Here is a 21419-nt window from a genome sequence, read left to right as displayed (position 1 = left end):
CACTGGTGAGCAATGACTCACACACGTTACTCCGGTGACATAAAAGGGACTCTACTCATGTGAGTTACTCTCCCTGGCAAGCAGTAAGGGGTTCACAACCTGGCCATATATCAGAACAATAGGGCCATTTACTAGTATTAGCTAGTTGTATAATAAGTACTTTGGTGCTATTGTAACTAAGTAATAATATTCAACACAGTGCTATCTCAAGCTCTCGCTCCTGAGTTATGTTCAGCCAAAGAAAATGGATGTGAAAAGATGCTACTTACTGTATTATAAGAAAATATTTTTTTTTTTTGTCCATCTCCTATCCTGGATGGCTATACAACCTGACACAATGTCATTCTTTAGCACTTATATTTGTACAGCTGTCCTTTATTTTGTCTGTTTCTTTCCGTCTAAATTTCCATTGATTGAAAGTCACATTAACCCAGTATCTCAAATAATAAAACTGTATGGTAAATTAGAATTGTGAAAGTTTACAAAGGAGTAAAGATTCTGCCTCCACATTTTATATCTCATACTATACCGGTCTCGCCCTACAATCAAATGTGGTACTTTGTTTTTAAGCTTGTCAACTAGCATTTTAAAACCATCATATGAACTTCACAAGTACTATATTTAGGCTGCTATGAAAAGAGAGAGAGAGAGAAATAAAATTAAAGTTTTACCCGGTTTCTTAATATATGGATGGGTTTTCAAATGATTTATTTTTTTAAAATGATACACTTAATTGATAAATGATGTTGGTAATGATGAAGTGACTATCTTATCTAAAGGAGAGAGAGAAAGAGAAATAAATCAAATGTAGCATGTTATGATTTCATTTCCTTGGGTCTCTTCTGGGTTGTGAAAACATTAAAGTTCTCTGATGATTCTGAAGTTGACAAACTGATAAGCTGTGAGGAGAGTTATTCCTTACCATTTTTGTGCAATGGAAGAGGCCAAGGGTGTGTCTTGTCTAAAAATACTGCCAGTTTTTATTGCCTAACATAGTATTCATAGTATGTGAATAAATATTGAGGTATAAACCATGGGAAATAAATGACAGAACTGTAAAATCTGCCAGGGATGTTTTAATAATATTGAATGCCATCTGTACACTTGAATGTCAACTTAAAGAATATAGTGAAAGGTCTACTTTCACTGACTGCTAAGTAAATCCAAAAGTACAAACAAATCATCTAAAACGTAAAGCCATTGTCAACGCATTTATCATAAAAACCAGTATTTTGCTAAAGATTTAAAAAAATTCTTTCATCTTTCCAGTCTCTAAGCTTTCGTGGCCTGCCCTTCGCTGCCCATTACTATGGATACTGTAGTGTTCTGATGGATCCTATTTTCTGATTTCAAGGATCTCCCAGAAAACCGGTTAGCAGAAGAATTCCAAAGAAATTGCACATTAATGCAAGACTTCACTAACTTAATAGCTCCTCTAAGGGTGTCGGAAAGGAAAAAAAATAGATAAGTGAGATACTCTTCCCATTGGTTTTTCTCCTCACATCTCGTTTGAGTCCTCACTTTCTATGGATTCATACAGACCTGTGAACTATATCCTCCCAAGGTGTTTTTTAAATCAGTGAACAAAGGGAATAAATTCAGGAAAGATGGAAAGGGGAAGGGGGAAAAACCTCTGACCTGACATTACCAAATAAAAAGACACTAAGATGAAAACAAAATAGTGCCATGGATTTACATATGGGGTTTTGATGGAAACTAGGGCTGGGTTTTAAATCAAAACTCACCATCTCAAAACCACTTCTTTTCATCCGCCTGCAGGACTTGAGGTAAGTACGTATGCGTTTTCTGGCACGCTCTTGATACTCAGGGAATTGTCGCCTGCATGAGTCAATGATAGCCTGGATCTTTTCTTTGGGCTGCTTAGAGATTGGGACCATTCGGTCCAAGTTTTCATCTACAAACAGCCTGACAAACATCTGTTGGCAAGAGGGAGACAGAGGAAAAGGGTTTGGAGGGCTTCTCTCTTTCTCTTCCTAGTCTTGATTACTGATAGGAAGATACTTTTTCTGTGTGCTGAAGAGCTACGTAACGGGAAGCCAGAAATGTTAAGCAAACAACTCTTTAAAAGGTCTTTTTTTTTTTAGGGCTGATAAAAAAGACAAGAAAAGAATAGTCTATAGTGTATAGAAATTGTGAGATAAGCCACAATGGGTTGTGAAAATAAGCAGCACTTAACTTTTGTTATTAATAATAAGTTATGATTCTCCCTGATTTTATTCAACTGCATATTTACTATTCTCCTGGTTTGAACAATTGCTCGTGTTATCATGCATAATTACATACAGTGGGAAAGCAAGAGAAAATAGCTGACCACTGGAATGCTGTTCCGATAAACTAGCTGCAGCCCCCTCTATCCACTAGGTGAACATGCACATAAACACAAAACACAAAACACAGCTTAGTTTTTCTCACTGATAAAGAGGGCACTTTGCCTTAAAGTTCTAAATAAAACACAGTAAATCTGGTGTCTGTTGGTGAGAGTTTAATGTGCTTTAAAAAAGGATCCTTTCGTAAATTAACGTGCCTCTAACATTGTCAAACTTACCCATAAATAACAGCACAAAAGGAAACTAATATAGTTAACCATGGCAGTTAATGTTGTGGGACTTACGTTAAAAGCCTTCAGTCGCTCAGCTTCTACACCATCGGATTCATTCACCTTCTCAGCATCTTCGTGTTCATCATGGTCATCCTCATCCTCATCTCCTCGGTTCAGAGACAGATCTTCAGCGCCTCTGCCTATGCTCTCGTTCTTACCAGAGTCGTAGCTGGAGTAGCTATGAGCAGGGGACTGATAATAGAGAAAAGATTTTAAAAGAAATGCACCAGATGAACAAGTTTACTCCTCCCTCCTCAAAACATTGGTGTTTAAACTAGCACAGATGATGTTTAAATAATTTTTTTCTTTTATATACACAAATTACCTTCTCCAGCCCAACATAAATCCTCACAATCACTGTAACAGAGAACTTTTCCCTCTCATATTGCCTGCTGAATTACATTAAAGCAAGAATCTGAGGAAAAGTCAAGTAAATCCAATCTATAAACGACTGTGCTGTGATAATTAAATTCTGGATGAGATATTTTCACAAAGACTTGTTTTGAACTCCAGTTTCTTCCTGATTACATTAGCAAAGTTTCTTCCACATTACATTAACTTGCTGCAGATTTATACAAAACTCCATGGAATGAAAATGACAAATTTCAAGGTAAGGCTGAATAAAGGGAGAAGAGGTGATGGTCATTCATTGGTAGGAATCATTATCTAGAGCAGTAATAAGTCATTCATAAATATAGAACTAATAATGCCTTAGTGTATCACTTTCTAAAATTCAAGCAGAATTTAAATAATAAAGCTGTTATAGTTCTCACAGAAGCATTAATAATGGTAACACACATGCACATACAAACACACGCTTTCTCCTTGAAGCCTTTCTTTACACATATCAGTATTCAGAATTTCTCCCTGAGCAGAATTAGTGGCTTTTTGGATAAATAACAGAGGACTATTTCATTAAAAAATTATCCACTGACAATGTCAAAAACATGGCAGAAGCAAGTCAGAGTATCTCTATCCCACCAGATTTGAATGAATACAATAGCAGAGCAGGCTTAATGGAGGGAGCTTGCATACTCCCTAAAGTTTTTTTATTTGTTTTATTGATCATCTATAGAGCTCCTGTCATTGATGCAAATGCACTTATAAACTACCTGTAACTGATCCCATTGCAAAATCAATGTTGCTACCTACAGAAATTTTAAGCAAAAATATTGTCATTTCTCAGACTAAAAAAGCCAAAGCCAAAAAACCCAAAACAGAAGTTAAGCTGAATTAAATTCTTGCATTGTGCTCTGAAGTTCAGGAGACTTTGGTAGGCTCTGGCGGAGCCCCAAGGGGAGTGAAATTTCAGAGGCAGGGACCCTCAACTGAGAAAGTTCTATCACCTTCTCAGACACCTTTATCCCAGGAACTGACAGAAAATGCTAAATGATCTTACCTACCATAAGAATATATAAAGTTAGAGGCAGTCTTTCTGACAAGAGATCCCCGTTTAAGGCTTTAAATATTTATTGAAAAGTCTAGCCTTGGGCTGAAAAAGGCCTACATGTATAGCTGGACAATATTTTTCTGTCAAAGCTGGTTTTTGATGGGAAATTGGGTTTTTAGGTACTTTTTTTCTTTGTTTTGCTAAAGAGTATCTTTCATCAGAAAACTAAAACTTTCCAGTTTCTGTCTGAACACCAAAAATTTTCATTTCTCAGGTGAAAAATTTTATTTTTCAACAAAAAGTCAAAATTTTCCATAGAAAAAACCCCATTTTCTGACCAGCTCTACCTGGATGACCAAAGTGAGTTCTACTTTTTGGAGGGCTAATAGCAGCGTCTTTGGCCTGCTGAAGATCATAAAACATACTTGTTAACCTCTGCTGGAACTTCATAATCCAGGCTACAAACGCCTCAAGAGAAGATGCAAAAACTAGCTCTGGATATTTATCCAAGTGCTTCCTTCTGCCAACAAGCAACCCTTCTGTCTTATTGGGATTGAGCTAGACAGTTTGTTTTTATCCAGAACTCTACCCTTGTCAAACACACTTGGGAGAATAATTAGGCTGGAGAAAAGGGACATAGAATTAAGCATCATAAGGACTAGTCTCTCACTTTGTCCTTCTAGCCTCTTGTGGCCAATGCATAGGAAGAGTGATAAGATATAACCTAGCAGGACCCATGCCTTTGGAAAGTAAATGGAATTGCCCAGCACTACACTCTTCGACCTCTCTGCTAAGCAGCAGCAAAACAATTGAAGAGCCACTATCCACTCTGCAAGATCTCAGAAACAGATCAATATTGTATCTCATGGTCAATGATATCTAAAAGCTGCTGATCGTTTAAAAAAACAAAACAAAACCAAAAAAAAACCCCTCAGCATGGACACCTTAACCTTGCTCACTGCTAGAAGGAGCGCCTAACATTGCTGTCAATATGTCTCTGTCTAGTTTGAAGCCACGGATGTTGGTCACAGGATGGAAGCTGGGGAACAGGAGGAAAGTAACTTGATCTGACCTTTTAGTTTGCCCAGTAATTGTAAGTAACTGTATACATGGCAATGAAGAGCAACCATGAACAGAGAGGAACATTACTGTGTGGAAAGACAGGAATAATTTGGCATTTTCTTTCTGCTGGGCAGGGCAGCTCTGCTCCATTCCAGTCTTGAATGCATTGCTTGTCCTATACGGTATTGGGGACAATGACTCTTCATTCACTATTATAAATCAAACAGAGCTTGTTACAGTATGTGGAAAACTTACAATAAAGTAGAAAGATGGCACATCCCTTTGTTCTTCTTTTCCCCTCCATTTTTACTCCTTCTGTTTGTGGTCTTTTTTCCAGATATTTAAGTTTATTTTTGCCCAGGCTATTTTTGTAGAACCTTTAAGCCTCTTCTCTCTGCTTTGATCTCATTAACACCTTTTGTCCTTGCTCCCCCAGTTTTTACCTTTAGTTTTTCTCTTCTTACCACCTTCATTGTTTCCCTCACCTCTCCTTTGTTTTCTCTCTGTTCCCGTCCCGCTCATTTACTGGGTGACTCAGACAATTCAACTAACTAATTTTCTCCTTAAATTCCAAACGTGGAACATCAGGCTTAGTAGCATTTGTTCTCCCATAGTCCTGCACCATGAATCTATTTTGGGAAATCATGTGCTTATTTGTGAGGCCCATCCATTGAGGTTGTCATCCATGAGTTAGTCCTGGTTTAGGGACTACAAGTCCTAGGGAAACAAGATTTCCTCACTCCTATTCTCTTGCTTCTCCTTTTTCCGCATTCTTTTCTGTTCCAAGTCCCTTGCCCACAGTAACTGCTCTAGAACATGTAAGCTCTTCATATCTGTAGCATAATGCTACTGATGAACAGACTTGTTACCAGGTAAATAGTTCAGGCTCTATCAGTAACTCTGAAGGTGAGTTTTTTGGCTTTAGCTGCTCACCTTTGTCCTACCTTGGTGGCTCTAGCAGTCTGTGTGTATCCCAGGAAGGCTGCATTTGAAGTGCCTTCAAACAGTAGGGCTACAGATAGTCTCAACATGAGACCAAGAAGGAAGCTTCAGAGACAGAAGCGTGGTAACTGTAGCCCAGCACTGCAGATACCAGATGCACTGTTCCTGGGCTTCAAGTATCACAACAGTGTGAGAGTGGAGCACCTGTTTTTGCTGGGTACAGAGAGTAACAAAACAGTACAGATGATCCTGTCCTCCTTCCAAGGCCTGTCCTGCACAAGCTGTCCTGCCTGGCACAAGGTTTCCTATTTCAGTCTGGAGAACTAAGCTGCTCCATGTTCAAAAGCCTGCCACACACCACACAGTAAGATAAATGATGAATGTATTCAATGCAAACAGCTACTGGCTGGTTGTGGCAAGTCCAGGATCTGGTCAGTTCCCTCATGTGGAGAATACATTTTATAGGTAGGTGGGCTAAAGCCCCCTGAAGATCCTATTTAGCATCACCACCATGGAGCATAATACTCAAAGCAAGTAGGAGGTAAACTGTTATATTTTCTTCCCCCCAAAAGGAGTATTGGTATTCCTGAATTCATTCTTATTCTTACTGATTCATATGAGTAAGAGGCACATGGTGCAGAGCATCAAAGTATGAAATATAGGTACCTTTCAAATTTTGGTAAAGAAAATTGAAGAGAACAACTTATCTAGGATTCTGAGAAGATCTTTCTAGGTGTGCTTCTTCCTAATTTATCACAGACTTTTCACTATCCTGCACCCACTCCAAATTCAGGCCTACAAAACAACATTAGAAAAGTTTTCTCCTCCTTTTTCCTTCCCACTTCTGTACTGTGGGAGTGCAAAAATACAGCAGGGTAGGAAAATTAAACAACGTTTGGTGGAAGCAGCAAAGGGGAGAACTCCAACTAACCTATCTTCATCCTTTGAGACAAATGTAGGCTTTACTTCTTCCAGTTTGTTTTGCTCAATCATTAGAGTCATCTGCCAGAACAGGTGAGAGGAGACAGTCCTATCACTCCTGCTTTTCTGAGCATGTCAGAGTCTGACAGATCATTTACATCTTGAGAAATATACATTGGAGGACAAAAGACAGCAATGGTAGTATATTGAGACACAGACTCATTCAAAAAGAAAGCCAACTGGTTAATGACATGTACATTATCCATAATTAACTGAACAGTCATTTTACAAATTGGTGCTAGTTGTCAGAAGAGATGCTGGCAATCAATTCTTTCCAAGAAAGCTGTACAATAGCCCTGCCAGAAACCAGCCACGTTTAAACATGGTTGTGACTCCGGTGTGAGATGAGCCAGAGGAATCATCCATTTACCAGATATATTTTTCCCTCTACATCCCTACTAACAACATGAAATCCGTCTAGCACATTACTCATTGTGCCTCTCATGATATGGTCCTGATGCTAATAGAAACTCTCACTGAAGACCACCATTTGCCTGCATCAGGATCAGCCTCTGAATTTTTAACAAACATGGAGTGGTAGGGATTTGGATATAAAAGTGACTCCGATCTTTTGGGCACTCTCAAGAGATATCATCATGATTTTACATACAACATCTTAATCTTAGTGCTGCTGGACCCGTCCACTTCCTTTTGGTAGCCAAGCACATGGGTCTGCCACTTCAGAAGATAAGTTGTGTGAATTTCTTGCCAACCAGAGTTGTAGAAATCACCTCGGAATTTGACATTTGACTGCATTTTTCTCTGTGCTTTCTCCTAGTTATCTAAGCTTTCTTGTCTGAGAATTTTTTTTGTCACAGGGTATTTTTCAGCTCACTTAGAGGAAATTGCACAATTATCGAGAAGCATAGACGTTTTCAAGATAGTCTAGCATTCATATTATATAGAAGTCATTACGGGATAAGTTTATATTGCAATATTGCTTAGGACAAAGAATAAGACCAAAACTATCTTCATTACTGTTATTAGAGATGGGCTTGAGTTGTGGCATCTGGGGACCAGATTCTGTGTTAAACACTAGCCTTTTTGTACTACTCAGTCAGTGCAAAAAGATGGAATCTGGCTGCACCTGGCCAGTGGAGAAATCCTGTAGTGGAGAAGGAACTCCTTGTTGGCATAAAGCCAGCTCCAGACCAGCCACCCCATCTCACCTAATTGTAGGGAAAGAACTGCGGGAAGGATGACGTGGCAGGAGCGGTGTAGGGACAAGTAGCATAAGTCAGAACAGCCTCTGGACTTCTCTATTTAATGCCAGGACTGGGTTAGTGCAGAATTAGGGACCTGCATGCAGCTCTCTGAAGACATCTACACACCCTATACCAATCAGAGCCCTATATCTGAATCTGAACTTTCACAAAGCTTGAAAGAAAGAGTTTTGATCCAGGGCTCAAATTCAGTCTATTATGGAAAGAGGGTTAACTGAAAAGTTCAGATCTGGATCCAGAACAGAATTTGAACATGAGCAAACTTTTGAGGTTGTTTGTACCAGGCCTGTGTAGTTCCTATCCTATATTGCAATTTTGCATTATCTGGTCATTATATGAAGTCCCCTTCATTTTTAACTTCAATGAATGAAGTTTTAAAAAAAACAGAGATTGGAGAATGGCACAAATGTTTCTTGTATGAGAAAGAAACACCCATTTCATGCCCAGACTAGGGGTCTTAATGCACACTCACATCACCTTCATTAACAAGAAGTGATGGGTCTGGCTTATTGTGTTGTTGGTCCACAAGCTAAACAATCTCTATGGAGGAGTTGATATAAGATTGTGAGGGCTTCATCATGATGTTCAGTAAGATACACACATTAAAGCCTTGATACTGTACACTTCTCTGGCTCCTTAATATACTGTACCAATAAGTATGCACACTAAGTGTCAGATCATAACATGAGTTCTGTGACCCGAATTGCAGCATATTTTAAAAAGTATTTCTGTGCTTTGCTTACTCTTGCACATATAGCAACAGATTTTTCTGAGATCCCCTGCACTGCAGCTGAGATTAGAATGCATCTCAGGTACTTGTTAAATTAGGATCTAGACGTAGAAGTTAAGGTTCCCTAAATTTGAGAGTCCTCAACTAGACTGTGATTCTAGACCATAAGTAATTTGAAGAGGATCTAACAAGATTACAGTCTACTTTTGTGGTTAGGAAATTATAAAAATACAAGCAATATTATTTACAACATTAATCAGATAAATCACACATCTCAAAAAATGTTCCCCAGGTAGCAGGTATCTCTCAAACATTTGTGCACCAGTACAAACTTCATTAATGTAGAGAGTCAAGCTTTACCAAATTAGAATTTCTGAAACGGTCACATTTACTTGTCTGTAAAGTAATAGTAGCCATAATACTCTTTACATTATGTTACATGTTCTAATCCTGTTAATCTATCCTAATTTCCATGTAACAAAGAATATTAGGAGTTAAAATTATAGTCTCTGATCCTGCAACTTGTTATATGCAGTCAGAGCCCTTCAAAGGGGCTCTGTACAGACATCGGGAACCATCTGCATACACTACGGGTGTTGGAGGACTGAGCAACAAACTGGCAGATGAAATTCAATATTGATAAATGCAAAGTAATGCACATTGGAAAACATAATCCCAATTATACATATAAAATGATGGGGTCTAAATTAGCTGTTATCGCTCAAGAAAGAGATCTTGGAGTCATTGTGGATATTTCTCTGAAAACATCCACACGGTGTGCAGTGTTGGGAATCATTAAGAAAGGGATAGATAATAAAACAGAAAATATCATATTGCCTCTTTAAAAATCCATGGTACACCCACATCTTGAATCCTGTGTGCAGATCTGGTTGTCCCATCTCAAAAAAGATATATCGGAATTGGACAAGGTACAAAAAAAGGGCAACAAAAACAATTAGGGTTATGGAACAGTTCCGTGTGAAGAGAAATTAATAAGACTGGGACTTTTCAGCTTGGAAAAGCGACAACTAAGAGGGGATATGATAGAGTGGAAAAATAGGATAGGTGTGGAAAAAGTAAATAAGGGAGTGTTATTTACTCCTTCTCATAACACAAGAACTAGGGGTCACCAAATGAAATTAATAGGCAGCAGGTTTAAAATGAACAAAAGGCAGTGTTTCCTCATACAACACATCGTCAACCTGTGGAACTCATTGCCAGAGGATGTTGTGAAGGCCAAGACTATCATAAGATTCAAAAAAGAACTAGATAAGTTCATAGAGGATATGTCCATCAATGGCTATTAGCTAGGATGGTCAGGGACACAAAACCATGCTCTGGAGCATCTCTAGACTGTTTGACAGGTGAACGACAGGTGATGGATCATTTGATGATTACCTGTTACATTCATTCCCTCTGAAGCATCTGGCATTTGCCACTGTCAGAAGACAGGATACAGGGCTAGATGGACCATTGCTCTGACCCAGTATGGCCGTTCTTATGTTCTAATACAAAGTAGCACAGAGCCCTCAAGTTTATAAAATGATTTTGTTTTCCATAATCATTTCTGGGATAGTGACAGTAGCAGCATGCTAACATAAAAATAGAAAAGATTGTTTTTTTCTGGCAAATATGGTTTTAACTGTTGTTCAGAAAGTCTTAGATATCACTTTTTTATTTTTTATGAATAATCCATTTAGCAAAATATCAAGAATCTGAGTTATTCAGGTTTACTATATGGCAAAATTATTCATCAAAGTAAAAAGGTAAACAAAACATGTGACTCAATCTTATCAAATGTGGACTATCTTCTAGAACATCTATGATCTGTAAGATAAATACAACTGACTTCTCTGGGTCCCCTACAGCAATGGTTCTCAACCTTTTTGGGCTCAGGACTCATTTGTAAATGTTTATGGCCTGTCATGACCCAGTAAATAGTCTGGCGGTGGAGGACCTGGGGCGATTTTGGTTGGATCCTGCCCCTGGGAGCAGAGTTGGGTCCTGCCCAGCACTCACCCCATAGTGGTGGCTCCTGTGGCTCCTGTGCTGTGGGGCTGGCTGGGCTTGGCTCTCCACTCCAGGCGTTGCAACCTTTAGGGTTGCAGCACTGCTCAGGTTTGGCCCTGCCCTCCTGACTGGACCAAATTTGTGAGTTGAGTTGTGACCTGGCTCATGGAGTTGTAGTGCCACTCACTCAAATTTGGCCTACCCGGACTTCTGTCATCATAGAATCCTAGGGCTGGAATGAACCTCGAGAGGTCATCTAGTCCAGTCCCCTGCACTTATGGCAGGACTAAGTAATATCAAGACCATCCCTGACAGATGTTTGTCTAACCTGCTCTTCAAAATCTCCAATGATGGAGATTCTACAACCTCCTTAGGCAATTTATTCCAGTGATTAACCACCCTGACAGTTAGGAAGTTTTTCCTAATGTCCAACCTAAACCTCCCTTGCTGCAGTTTAAGCCCATTGCTTCTTGTCCTGTCCTCAGAGGCCAAGAACAATTTTTCTCCCTCCTCCTTGTAACAAACTTTTATGTACTTGAAAGTTATCATGTCCCCTCTCAGTCTTCTCTTCTCCAGGCTAAACAAACCCAGTTCTTTCAGTCTTGCCTCATAGGTCATGTTTTCTAGACCTTTAATCATTTTTGTTGCTCTTCTCTGGACTTTCTCCAATTTGTCCACATCTTTCCTGAAATGTGGTGCCCAGAACTGGACACAATACTCCAGCTGAGGCCTAATCAGCAGGGAGTAGAGCAGAAGAATTTCTACTCGTGTCTTACTTACAACACTCCTGCTAATACATCCCAGAATCATGTTAGCTTTTTTTGCAACAGCATTACACTGTTGACTGATATTTAGCTTGTGATTCACTATGACCCTCAGATCCCTTTCCGCAGTACTCCTTCCTAGGCAGTCATTTCCCATTTTGTACATGTGCAACTGATTGTTCCTTCCTACGTGGAGTACCTTGCATTTGTCCTTATTGAATTTCATCCTACTTACTTCAGACCAATTCTCAGTTTGTCTAGATCATTCTGAATTATAATCCTCTCCTCAAAGCACTTGCAACCTCTCCCAGCTTGGTATCATCCACAAACTTACTAAGTGTACTCTCTATGGAGTCTATGCCATTATCTAAATCATTGATGAAAATATTGAACAGAACTGGATCCAGAACTGATCCCTGAGGAACCCCACTCATTATGCCCTTCCAGCATGACTATGAACCATTGATAACTACTCTCTGGGAACTGTTTTCCAACCAATTTTGCACCCACCTTATAGTAGCTCCATCTAGGTTGTATTTCCCTAGTTTGTTTACGAGAAGGTCAGGCGGGACAGCATCAGAAACCTTACTAAAGTCAAGATATACCACATCTACTGCCTCCCCTCTATCCACAAGGCTTGTTATTCTGTCAAAGAAAGCTATCAGGTTGGTTTGACATGATTTGTTCTTGACAAATCCATGCTGATTGTTACTTATTACCTTATTATCTTCTAGATGTTTGCAAATTAATTGCTTAATTATTTGCTCCATTATCTTCCCGGGTACAGAAGTTAAGCTGACTGGTCTGTAATTCCCTGGGTTGTCCTTATTTTCCTTTTGGTAGATGGGCACTATATTTACCCTTTTCCAGTCTTCTGGAATCTCTCCTGTCTTCCAAGACTATTCAAAGATAATCACTAATGGCTCAGATATCTCCTCAGTCAGCTCCTTGAGTATTTTAGGATGCATTTCTTCAGACCCTGGTGACTTGAAGACATCTAACTTGCCTAAGTAATTTTTAACTTGTTCTTTCCCTATTTTAGCTTCTGATCCTGCTTCATTTTCACTGGCATTCACTATGTTAGATGTCCAATTGCCACCAACCTTCTTTGTGAAAACCGAAACAAAGAAGTCATTTAGCACCCCTGCCATTTCCACATTTTCTGTTATTGTTTTTCCCCCCTTATTGAGTCACAGGCCTACCTTGTCCTTGGTCTTCCTCTTGCTTCTAATGTATTTGTAGAATGTTTTCTTGTTACCCTTTATGTCTCTAGCTAGTTTAATCTCGTTTTGTGCCTTGGCCTTTCTATTTTGTCCCTGCAATACTTGTCTTATTTGTTTATATTCTTCCTTCATAATTTGGCCTAGTTTCCACTTTTTGTAGGACTCTTTTTTGACTTTTATACCACTTAAGATCTCCTGGTTGAGCCAGGATGGTCTCTTGCCATACTTCCTATCTTTCTTACGCAATGGGATAGTTTGCACTTGTGCCCTTAATAATGTCTCTTTGAAAAACTGCCAACTGTCTTCAATTATTTTTCCTTTTAGACTTGCTTCCCATGGGATCTTACCTACCAACTCCCTGAGTTTGCTAAAGTCTGCCTTCTTGAAATCCATTATCTTTATTTTGCTGTTCTCCCTCCTACCATTCCTTAGAATCATGAACTTTATTATTTCATGATCGCTTTCAACCAAGCTGTCTTGCACTTTCAAATTCTTAACCAGTTCCTCCCCGTTTGTCAAAATCAAATCTAGAACAGCTTCTCCCCTAGTAGCTTTCTCCACCTTCTGAAATAAAAAATTGTCTCCAATATATTCCAAGAACTTGTTGGATAGTCTGTGCCCTGCTGTGTTATTTTCCCAACAGATATCTCAGTAGTTGAAGACTCACATCACCACCAAGTCCTGTGCTTTGGATGATTTTGTTAGTTGTTTAAAAAAAAAAAAAAAAAAAATCATCTACCTCTTCTTACTGGTTTGGTGGTCTGTAGTAGACTCCTACCGTGACATCACCCTCATTTTTTATCTCTTTTATCCTTACCCATGATGGCTGGGCCAAATCTGAGTGGTGCTGGGACCCCAGAGGTTGCAGTGTCTGGATCAGGGAGGCGAGCCCACCCAGCCCTGTGGGTCAGAAGCCACAGGAGCTGCCATATGACCCTTTGAAATATTCTGGTGACCCAAGTTTGGGTCCCAAACCACAGACTGAGAAACCCTGCTCGATAGGATTAGCCTTTGCATCCATTTAGTGATTCCCATGCAGAAATATCTAATGTTAAACCCAGACTAATATATAACAGTTCTATTACTGATGACAGAATGAAGAGTAAAGTATTGGCAACAAAGCCCCATCATTTCTGTTATATGCTCTTCAGTAGGTGCAACTCTAACAAAATTCACATGTCCAAGATTTCAAAACACATTTCATACCTAGATATCTCTGGGGTTCTTATGCCATAGGCCTTCTAGGCCCTGGGCCAGGCCCCAGCACTCACCCAGGAATCTTCTCTGCAATGTCAGCTGTTTCAGCACATCAGTCCGGTCGTAAGAGGCTAAGTCCTCTGGCTGAGCCCTGGATAGTCCTTCCCTTTGGGGGTTTGTCAGTAAACATAAATGAAGTAACCACAAATGAAACGTCTCATGGAGGAGAGAGTCCTCTTCTCTCAGAGAGCTTCTGTAAAGCTGTGGGCCTCCAGCTAGGCTCACAGACTAAAGTCCAAGGACAGTCCCATCATAAGTGGATCTACAACACATCTTCCCTTTCTTCAGGAATGGGTTGCCTGGTAGCAATTGGCTGAGGAGTCCTTGCCTTTAGCTAGGCATTGCTCCATAAGCTAAGGACTGGAGATTGCCTGACCTTACTGGTTTGCCCTCAACTGACATTTTAAACTCCTCCCACCAATTCTGAACACACATTCATTAACCCTCTATTGCCCAGTGCAGGGTTTGTATACCCCCATCACACTAAAGTATGCCTCAAATATCATATAAAGTCTCTAGAGGAGATCTAAAGTTTCTGTTTTTACAAAAAGTCATGCAATGAAAAGATCTAGCATGTGCTTTGCTCTACAGGGGGTAAATATCAAAGTATTGTGTGGAAGTTACTCATGCAGAGAAGAATCATGTATTTATTAATCACCTCTATATTGCTTTGAAAATGTACCCCTTATTTTCTTGAAATGTGTTGAGGTCTAAATTTTTGTCATGATGTTATTATGCAGAGCACAATATAGAGTGAGACTGAGAGGTAATCTTTCTATATTTATTTAATATAATTTCACTTTAGGTTTTCTGGCCTTCGATCAAGCTGCAAAGTGATGGTTGTAGAAAATCTGTTGATGGAATGAGAATTCTTTCATTAAAATGGTCTGATAGAACTTTTTTAAAAAAATTTATCCTACTTGCCAGTAGTCACTTTTATTTAATAAATGTATGGTAGGTTAACTGATATAAAGCAATATATCTGTGAAGGACTGTATTTCCATAAACATATTTCCTACCTAGGGCCCAATCTTAGGACATTCTGTGTGATAAATGGAGCATCAAGTAGTTTTTAATTGCAGATAAATTGTTTGTGTGCTTGCTTAATCAGAGTTCCACATGATCCTAGGGTGACCCTAGTGTGTCCCTGAGACTAATAATATCCTGGTTTATATACTGAAACCAGAACTGAGCGAGCAGACTTAAACCATGTGTGTACGCACACACATACTCAGAAATATTTATGAAATAGAGTTACAAATGGAAGAAGTCTGGAACTGTGGGTTTGAGAGAGTCCTACACTCTTTCTCCATCCATTACTGCTCCAGACAGATTCTCCTTACAAACTTTCCCTCAGGAACTGCCCACTTGGTGAAAAGCGAGCTGTTTTTATGCTAAACTTTCAGCTATGTTTTCCCACCATGCCTTGCCACAAGTTGGTCTCCAAAAATTGGCCAGCTATTTAAACTTTACCTTACTGAGGAAAGAGTAACAGAAGCCCATCCTAATCCAGAATAGCTAGAACTTGGGACAACTCCATTCTTATCACCATACTGCATCCCAAAATCACTTCCATCCCTTCAGTGACTGTGCACCTTGACCACATACATAAATTAGAGGCAAGTTTGTCCTCTCTCTTCAGAATTAAGCACCAGTTCTTACTTCTATATCTTAAAAAATGTGTTAATATCTTAAAATGAACACATAATTGCCTTTCTGTATCAAGGAAAAATCACAAAGGATAAATTTAAAAAATAGTCACACATACTATATAAAACTAGTCACTAAAAGCAAAAAATAGCCTAGGAATACTACTACTATTTGATTGGCTAAATGGACAGTGATCTTTACTATTGTAAGCATTAATATTCCAAGATGCAATTTGTAGAGACAAAACTTTGAGGGCATTTTCTGCCTATGACTTTTGTTCTCTGAATTTATGTAGATAAATCAGACAGTAACAACTGATAGTGAATAATACTGAAAAAATGACAGTATGTTCAATAATAGTTGATTCTAAAACATGTAGCATAAATAACTGATCACCATGTGCAAATTGGGTGCAAAAAGAGGCATACAAAATATGCAAAAAGGGCATGGGCTCTGAATTGCATATTTCCGAAATCCACAGCTTACAGAGGAACCATGGAGCCAAACTTTTGTGACCTGCTCATTTCCACTTTGCAGAGCTCACAGTCTACAAATTCTAAAGAGCTGGAACTGTGGAAAGACAGTCTTCACTACACAAAAAGGTGTTTTCTTAGGTCCCCCGGTCTTTAACTCTACCTGTTAACTGATGTGAAAACGACAAACTGCCTCTCTTATCTAGGATGTTAACTGAAGTTACCTAACTAGAGTTAAGAACACATTTTTAAGTAAATGCCCTAAGGTGGATCAATGGTGTGATCCATGCACTTTAGTAATTAGACCCCTTACATGGCTATACCATGTCTTTCACAAATTCCTGCCAGAGGCTAAGCAAACATCAGCCTGGGGTGAGGGAGCTGGGTCAAATCTCAATACAGTTCCCTGGAATCTCTCCTCTTTACAGAATTAATGTGAGCCCCTCTCTTGCTAGATTTTATTAGGGACGGAATTTGGTCCCTTATCTTAATATTGATGGTAGTAAACTCAAAGTTACACTTTCCTGGCATTAATTAAAACCTTGAGTCTTCATATCCATTGCAAGCTCTGAAATCCAATTTGAAGAATCACTTGCCCCCCCCAGTGATTTCCCTTGATTTCCCTAAACATGTGAATTGTTATACATAGGAACATTCCCTTACTTGTTTCTATATTTTAGGGAATAACTCCTGATTCTTCACCATAAAGTTATTACTTGGCCGAGTCCTGATTTCAATGAAATCCATGGCAATTTTTCCCCATGGACTTCATTGGGAGCAAGAGAAGTCCTATTGGCTTTATCTGACATGTATGGAGATTATGATTTAGTAAACTACATCCTTCTCTCATTTTTTATCTTCCTCATTTTCATATATTTTCTCTGTTCTGAGTGGCTGTGCTGTACTAAACTTGTGACACATTCTCACAGCTAAAGCAGTGACCTGAAATGTGTGACCCAAGGGTCATGAAGGGGGAATACAAAAGATGTACTATAGTAAAAATCATTTCCAAACTGATGACTTCTTCCCCACCAAAAAAAGGGATTGTCCAAGGGAGCAATTCACTCCTTTCACCTGAGTTAGATTTGCAGGCTATCTATTCTGGGCTCACCTCTTCCAAAATACCAAGTAAGGGGACAAGGCTGCACTTCACTTGCAAGACTTCTTACTGAAGATTATAGAATCATAGAAGATTAGGGTTGGAAGGGATTTTAGGAGGTCATCTAGTCCAACCCCCTGCTCAAAGCAGGGCCAATCCCAATTAAATCATCCCAGCCTGGGCTTTGTCAAGCCAGACCCTAAAAACCTCTAAGGATGGAGATTCCACCACCTTCCTAGGTAACCCATTCCAGGGCTTCACCATCCTCCTTGTGAAAAACGTTTTCCTAATATCCAACCTAGGCCTCTCCTACTACCACCTGCCACCACTGAGAACAACCTCGTTCCATCCTCTTTGGAACCTCCCTTCAGGTAGTTGAACGCTGCTATCAAATCCCCCCTCACTCTTCTGCAGCCTAAACAAACCTAGTTCCCTTAGCCTCTCCTCATAAGTTTGTGTCCCAGCCCCCTAATCATTTTTGTTGCCCTCTCCTGGGTTCTCTCCAATTTGTCCACATCCTTTCTGTAGTGGGGGGCCCAAAAAGGGACACAATACTCCATATGTGGCCTCAAAAGTGCCAAATAGAGGAGAATAATCACTTCCCTTGATCTTCTGGCAATGCTCGTACTAATGCAGCCCAATATGCCATTAGCCTTCTTGGCAACCAGGGCACACTGCTGACTCATATCCAGCTTCTTGTCCACCGTAAACCCCAGGTTATTTTTGCAGAACTGCTGCTTAGCCAGTCCGTCCCCAATCTGTAGCAGTGCATGGGATTCTTCCATCCTTGTTGAATCTCATCAGTTTTCTTTTGGCCCAATTCTCCAATTTGTCTAGGTCACTCTGTAACCCATCCCTGCCTGCCAGTGTATCTACCACTCTTCCCCAGCTTAGTGTCATCCGCAAACTTGCTGAGGGTGCAATCTCACCCCATCCTCCAGATCATTAATAAAGATGTTGAAAAAACTAGTGCCAGGACCAACCCCTGGGGCACTCTGCTTTATACTGGCTGCCAACGAGACATCGAGTCATTGATCACTACCCACTGAGCCCCAGAGAACATTCAACCCTACATTTCTTTATACACTTTGGTATTCCTGAATTTTCAACCCCAGTGATTTCTATGAATGGTGATGGTGTTGGAGAAGCCAGAGCCTCTGGGGCCTTATAAGTACTGTGCTGCCAGCCCACCTAGTCATGCTTTCTTAAAAGTTCTGAATGAACATTATTCAGTCTTGCTGTGGGTAGGAACCGGGGAGCAATATGTCCATAGCAAGCACAGTGGGTATGAAGGAGTGTCAAACTGGCAGCAAATTATTTGACTGCTTTTGCTCAAGAAAATCCAATCAATGTTTAAAAAGAGAGATGCAGTAAAATTGTCAGTAATAAACTATTATTTATTTATAAACACCTAAAATATTATTTTAAAACAAACTTACAAACATTTAATCATAAAAATGAAAAGCAGAAGCAATGGTTTCTTTCCTCCATCCACGGCTAGCTCTTTGTACTAAACACCTTTCCATGATCGATGGCTCCTTAAATAAAAAACACAATTTTGGAGGACTATAGTGTGTAGGAAGTAGCCCGTTACCAAGCTATTCATCAGAGAGTAGATTGAAGGCCAGCTCTTCAACCTCTGACATCTGAAAAGTAAAAGATGACAGTTCATTAGCTGCAAATAACATTAAGACTAAATACAGTTACCAGGAATAGTAATTATTGTTAAATCTTTCTTAATTTACCATCAAATAATATTCAATCTTCCAAAACCAGGACTCCCACCCCCTGTGTCTTTCTAGCTGGTAGAAGAGCACAAACGTGGTAGCAAAGATAGGGAGATAGCTGCTCTGAACCATCTGATCTGGTTAAACTTTGGCACATGCCCTGCAGAAATCTATCTTCTAAGGGGGAAAAAAACCCAGAAATATAAAAGAATTAGGGGATGAGGACTCTAATACAAATTCAAGGCCAATCCTGAAGTCTCTCCTCAGGAACAACTCCCATTGGAATCAATGGGAACTGCCTGGAGGATACAGACTTGGTTCCCCAAGATACACAGTTTAATGACACTATGGACTACACAGATAGAATCAGCAAGGAGTTTCAGAATTTCCTTACCTCTGTTACTGCTGCTGCCTTCAATATCTTTCACCCTGGTCCAAGCTGATGCCCAGCTGCTAAATCCAGATGTAGTTAGAGTCCAGGCCCCCCCTGCAGTTACCATTGTTTCTGCTTCAGCGTAAGGGAGTAGTGACTCTTAAGGTGAATGCGAATGAGTTCATAGAACAAATAGTGGATCTGTGAGCAATGCACAAGCAATTTGAAATCAATAGCACCACTAAATGGTGTCTCACTGAAATGTACTTTTTTAAAATCAGAGATATTTAATTTGAGAAAGCTCAATCTAAAAGACACTCTCTACCACCTAAGCAGTATATTAGGAGGGCAAGACTTTAGAATTTGACCCAATTTGTGTATACTTTCTGTTACACTGGTATAAATCTCGAATGACTTCACTCATTTAATAGGATTGACTGTGGATTTACCTCACTGTAACGAATGCCATACAAACAAATTATCTCATTGTCAAGAGTTTTCACTGAATTTGAGTTCCAGGTACTAAGTGTACCTCTTTGTAGGAGGAATTAGACATTCAGTTGATGTCATCACAGACAAAGGGGTTTGATGCACATAACTGTTTTTGGTAGAGGATCTACATATGTCTGATAAACCCTGCACTAGCTGTTTAGCACCTATATGTAAAGTTACTTAATTTCTTTTAGTAACCCTTTTCTACCCAGTCATTTAGTTCCAGGAAGCCCCTGAAACTAAAAATCTGACACTCTCTCTCTCTCTCTCTCTCTCTCTCACACACACACGTTTCTGAGAAGCTTTGTGCTTAGAGCTATACAACCTTCTCCAAAAAATGAATAATAGTAAAGCTAACAGTGGGTTGATAAATGATACATAAATATATAAAGGAGTAAGTCTTCATTATATGAGGGCCTTAGAGAAGCTACTACAAATGAAACAAGAACTGATAGGGAAAGAGATGAAGGGCTAGATCAGTGGTTCCCAAACTCTACCACATTGTGTACCAATTTTCTGGGGATGGGGCCGGCACTAGAGCAACTCCTGGCCAGCCAGCGTGTGTCCGGAGGGGTAGCGGGCAGAACGGCTGAGCCGCTGTGCTGCTTGGGGGTGGAGCCAGCGCTGGAGTGGCTCCTGGCCAGCCAGTATGTGTCCCGGGGCGGGGGGGGGGGGGAGAGAAGAGGGAGAGAACAGCTGGGCCACCCTGGGTGCTGGGGGGCTGCTGCACTCTTCCCCCGCACAGCTGAGCATCACTGGAGGCACCACAGTCGGCCCCCCAGCAGCAGGTGGTGGGGAGATGGCCTGCATACCACCAGTGGTACATGTACCACAGTTTGGGAACTGCTGGGCTAGATTGTCCCTGGGTTTTATGTGGGCAAGCTGGAGGAAGATGCAAGGAACCTTCCCTCTCCTTGCCTGTTCACCTTGCTCAAGAGCCAGGAAATGCAGAGAGAGGCTTCCCCCAAATTCAATTCACCTCCAAAGAAGCTGTCAGGAAGCAAAGCCACACCCACTAACCTTGCCCCAGATTGCCATTCTGGCCAGGGATATTGGGGACGACAGGATACACCATCCTAAAAGATGTTTAAGCCTTTATGTTCCCCACCCCCACATGCCAAAGATTTGGGGATGCTCCCCTTGGCATACTTCTGCTTTCACCCACGACTGTGTGCAGTGTATGCATTCTGCCCCAAGAAATGAATTCCTCTTTTATGTCACTTATCCTAACATTCATATCTTAGAATCTCAACACAAAATATGTCTATTAATTTAAGCAAAGAAAATGCATGTGGAATTAATCTGATTGCAATTAGTGGGCATCTGGAGAAATTCACCACACTTCCCCTGTGCTGGGGGGAGGAGGCTGCACCATCCAGAAGGATGTTTAAGGCTGATGCAGT

General features: G+C 40.2%; 1 protein-coding gene across 2 annotated transcripts in view; it reads right to left on the bottom strand.

Moving 5' to 3' along the window:
* NOL4 (nucleolar protein 4) overlaps positions 1-21419 on the bottom strand; it is a 219311-nt gene that overhangs the window by 53099 nt on the left and 144793 nt on the right. For both annotated transcript variants that reach the window (XM_067553820.1, XM_067553819.1), the window contains 2 exons: positions 2633-2812; positions 1746-1937 (listed from right to left, as the gene is read on the bottom strand). In XM_067553820.1, the coding sequence (XP_067409921.1) occupies positions 1746-1937; positions 2633-2812 (372 nt within the window). The remainder of the gene's footprint in view (positions 1-1745; positions 1938-2632; positions 2813-21419) is intronic.

The sequence above is a fragment of the Emydura macquarii genome, unplaced genomic scaffold, assembly GCF_026122565.2.
Source record: "Emydura macquarii macquarii isolate MOO-44397 ecotype Brisbane River unplaced genomic scaffold, CSIRO-AGI_Emac_v2 contig_1477, whole genome shotgun sequence".
Taxonomy (NCBI): domain Eukaryota; kingdom Metazoa; phylum Chordata; order Testudines; family Chelidae; genus Emydura; species Emydura macquarii.
The sequence above is the reverse complement of the archived record's forward strand: the minus strand, read 5'-3'. Positions and strand labels throughout refer to the sequence as shown.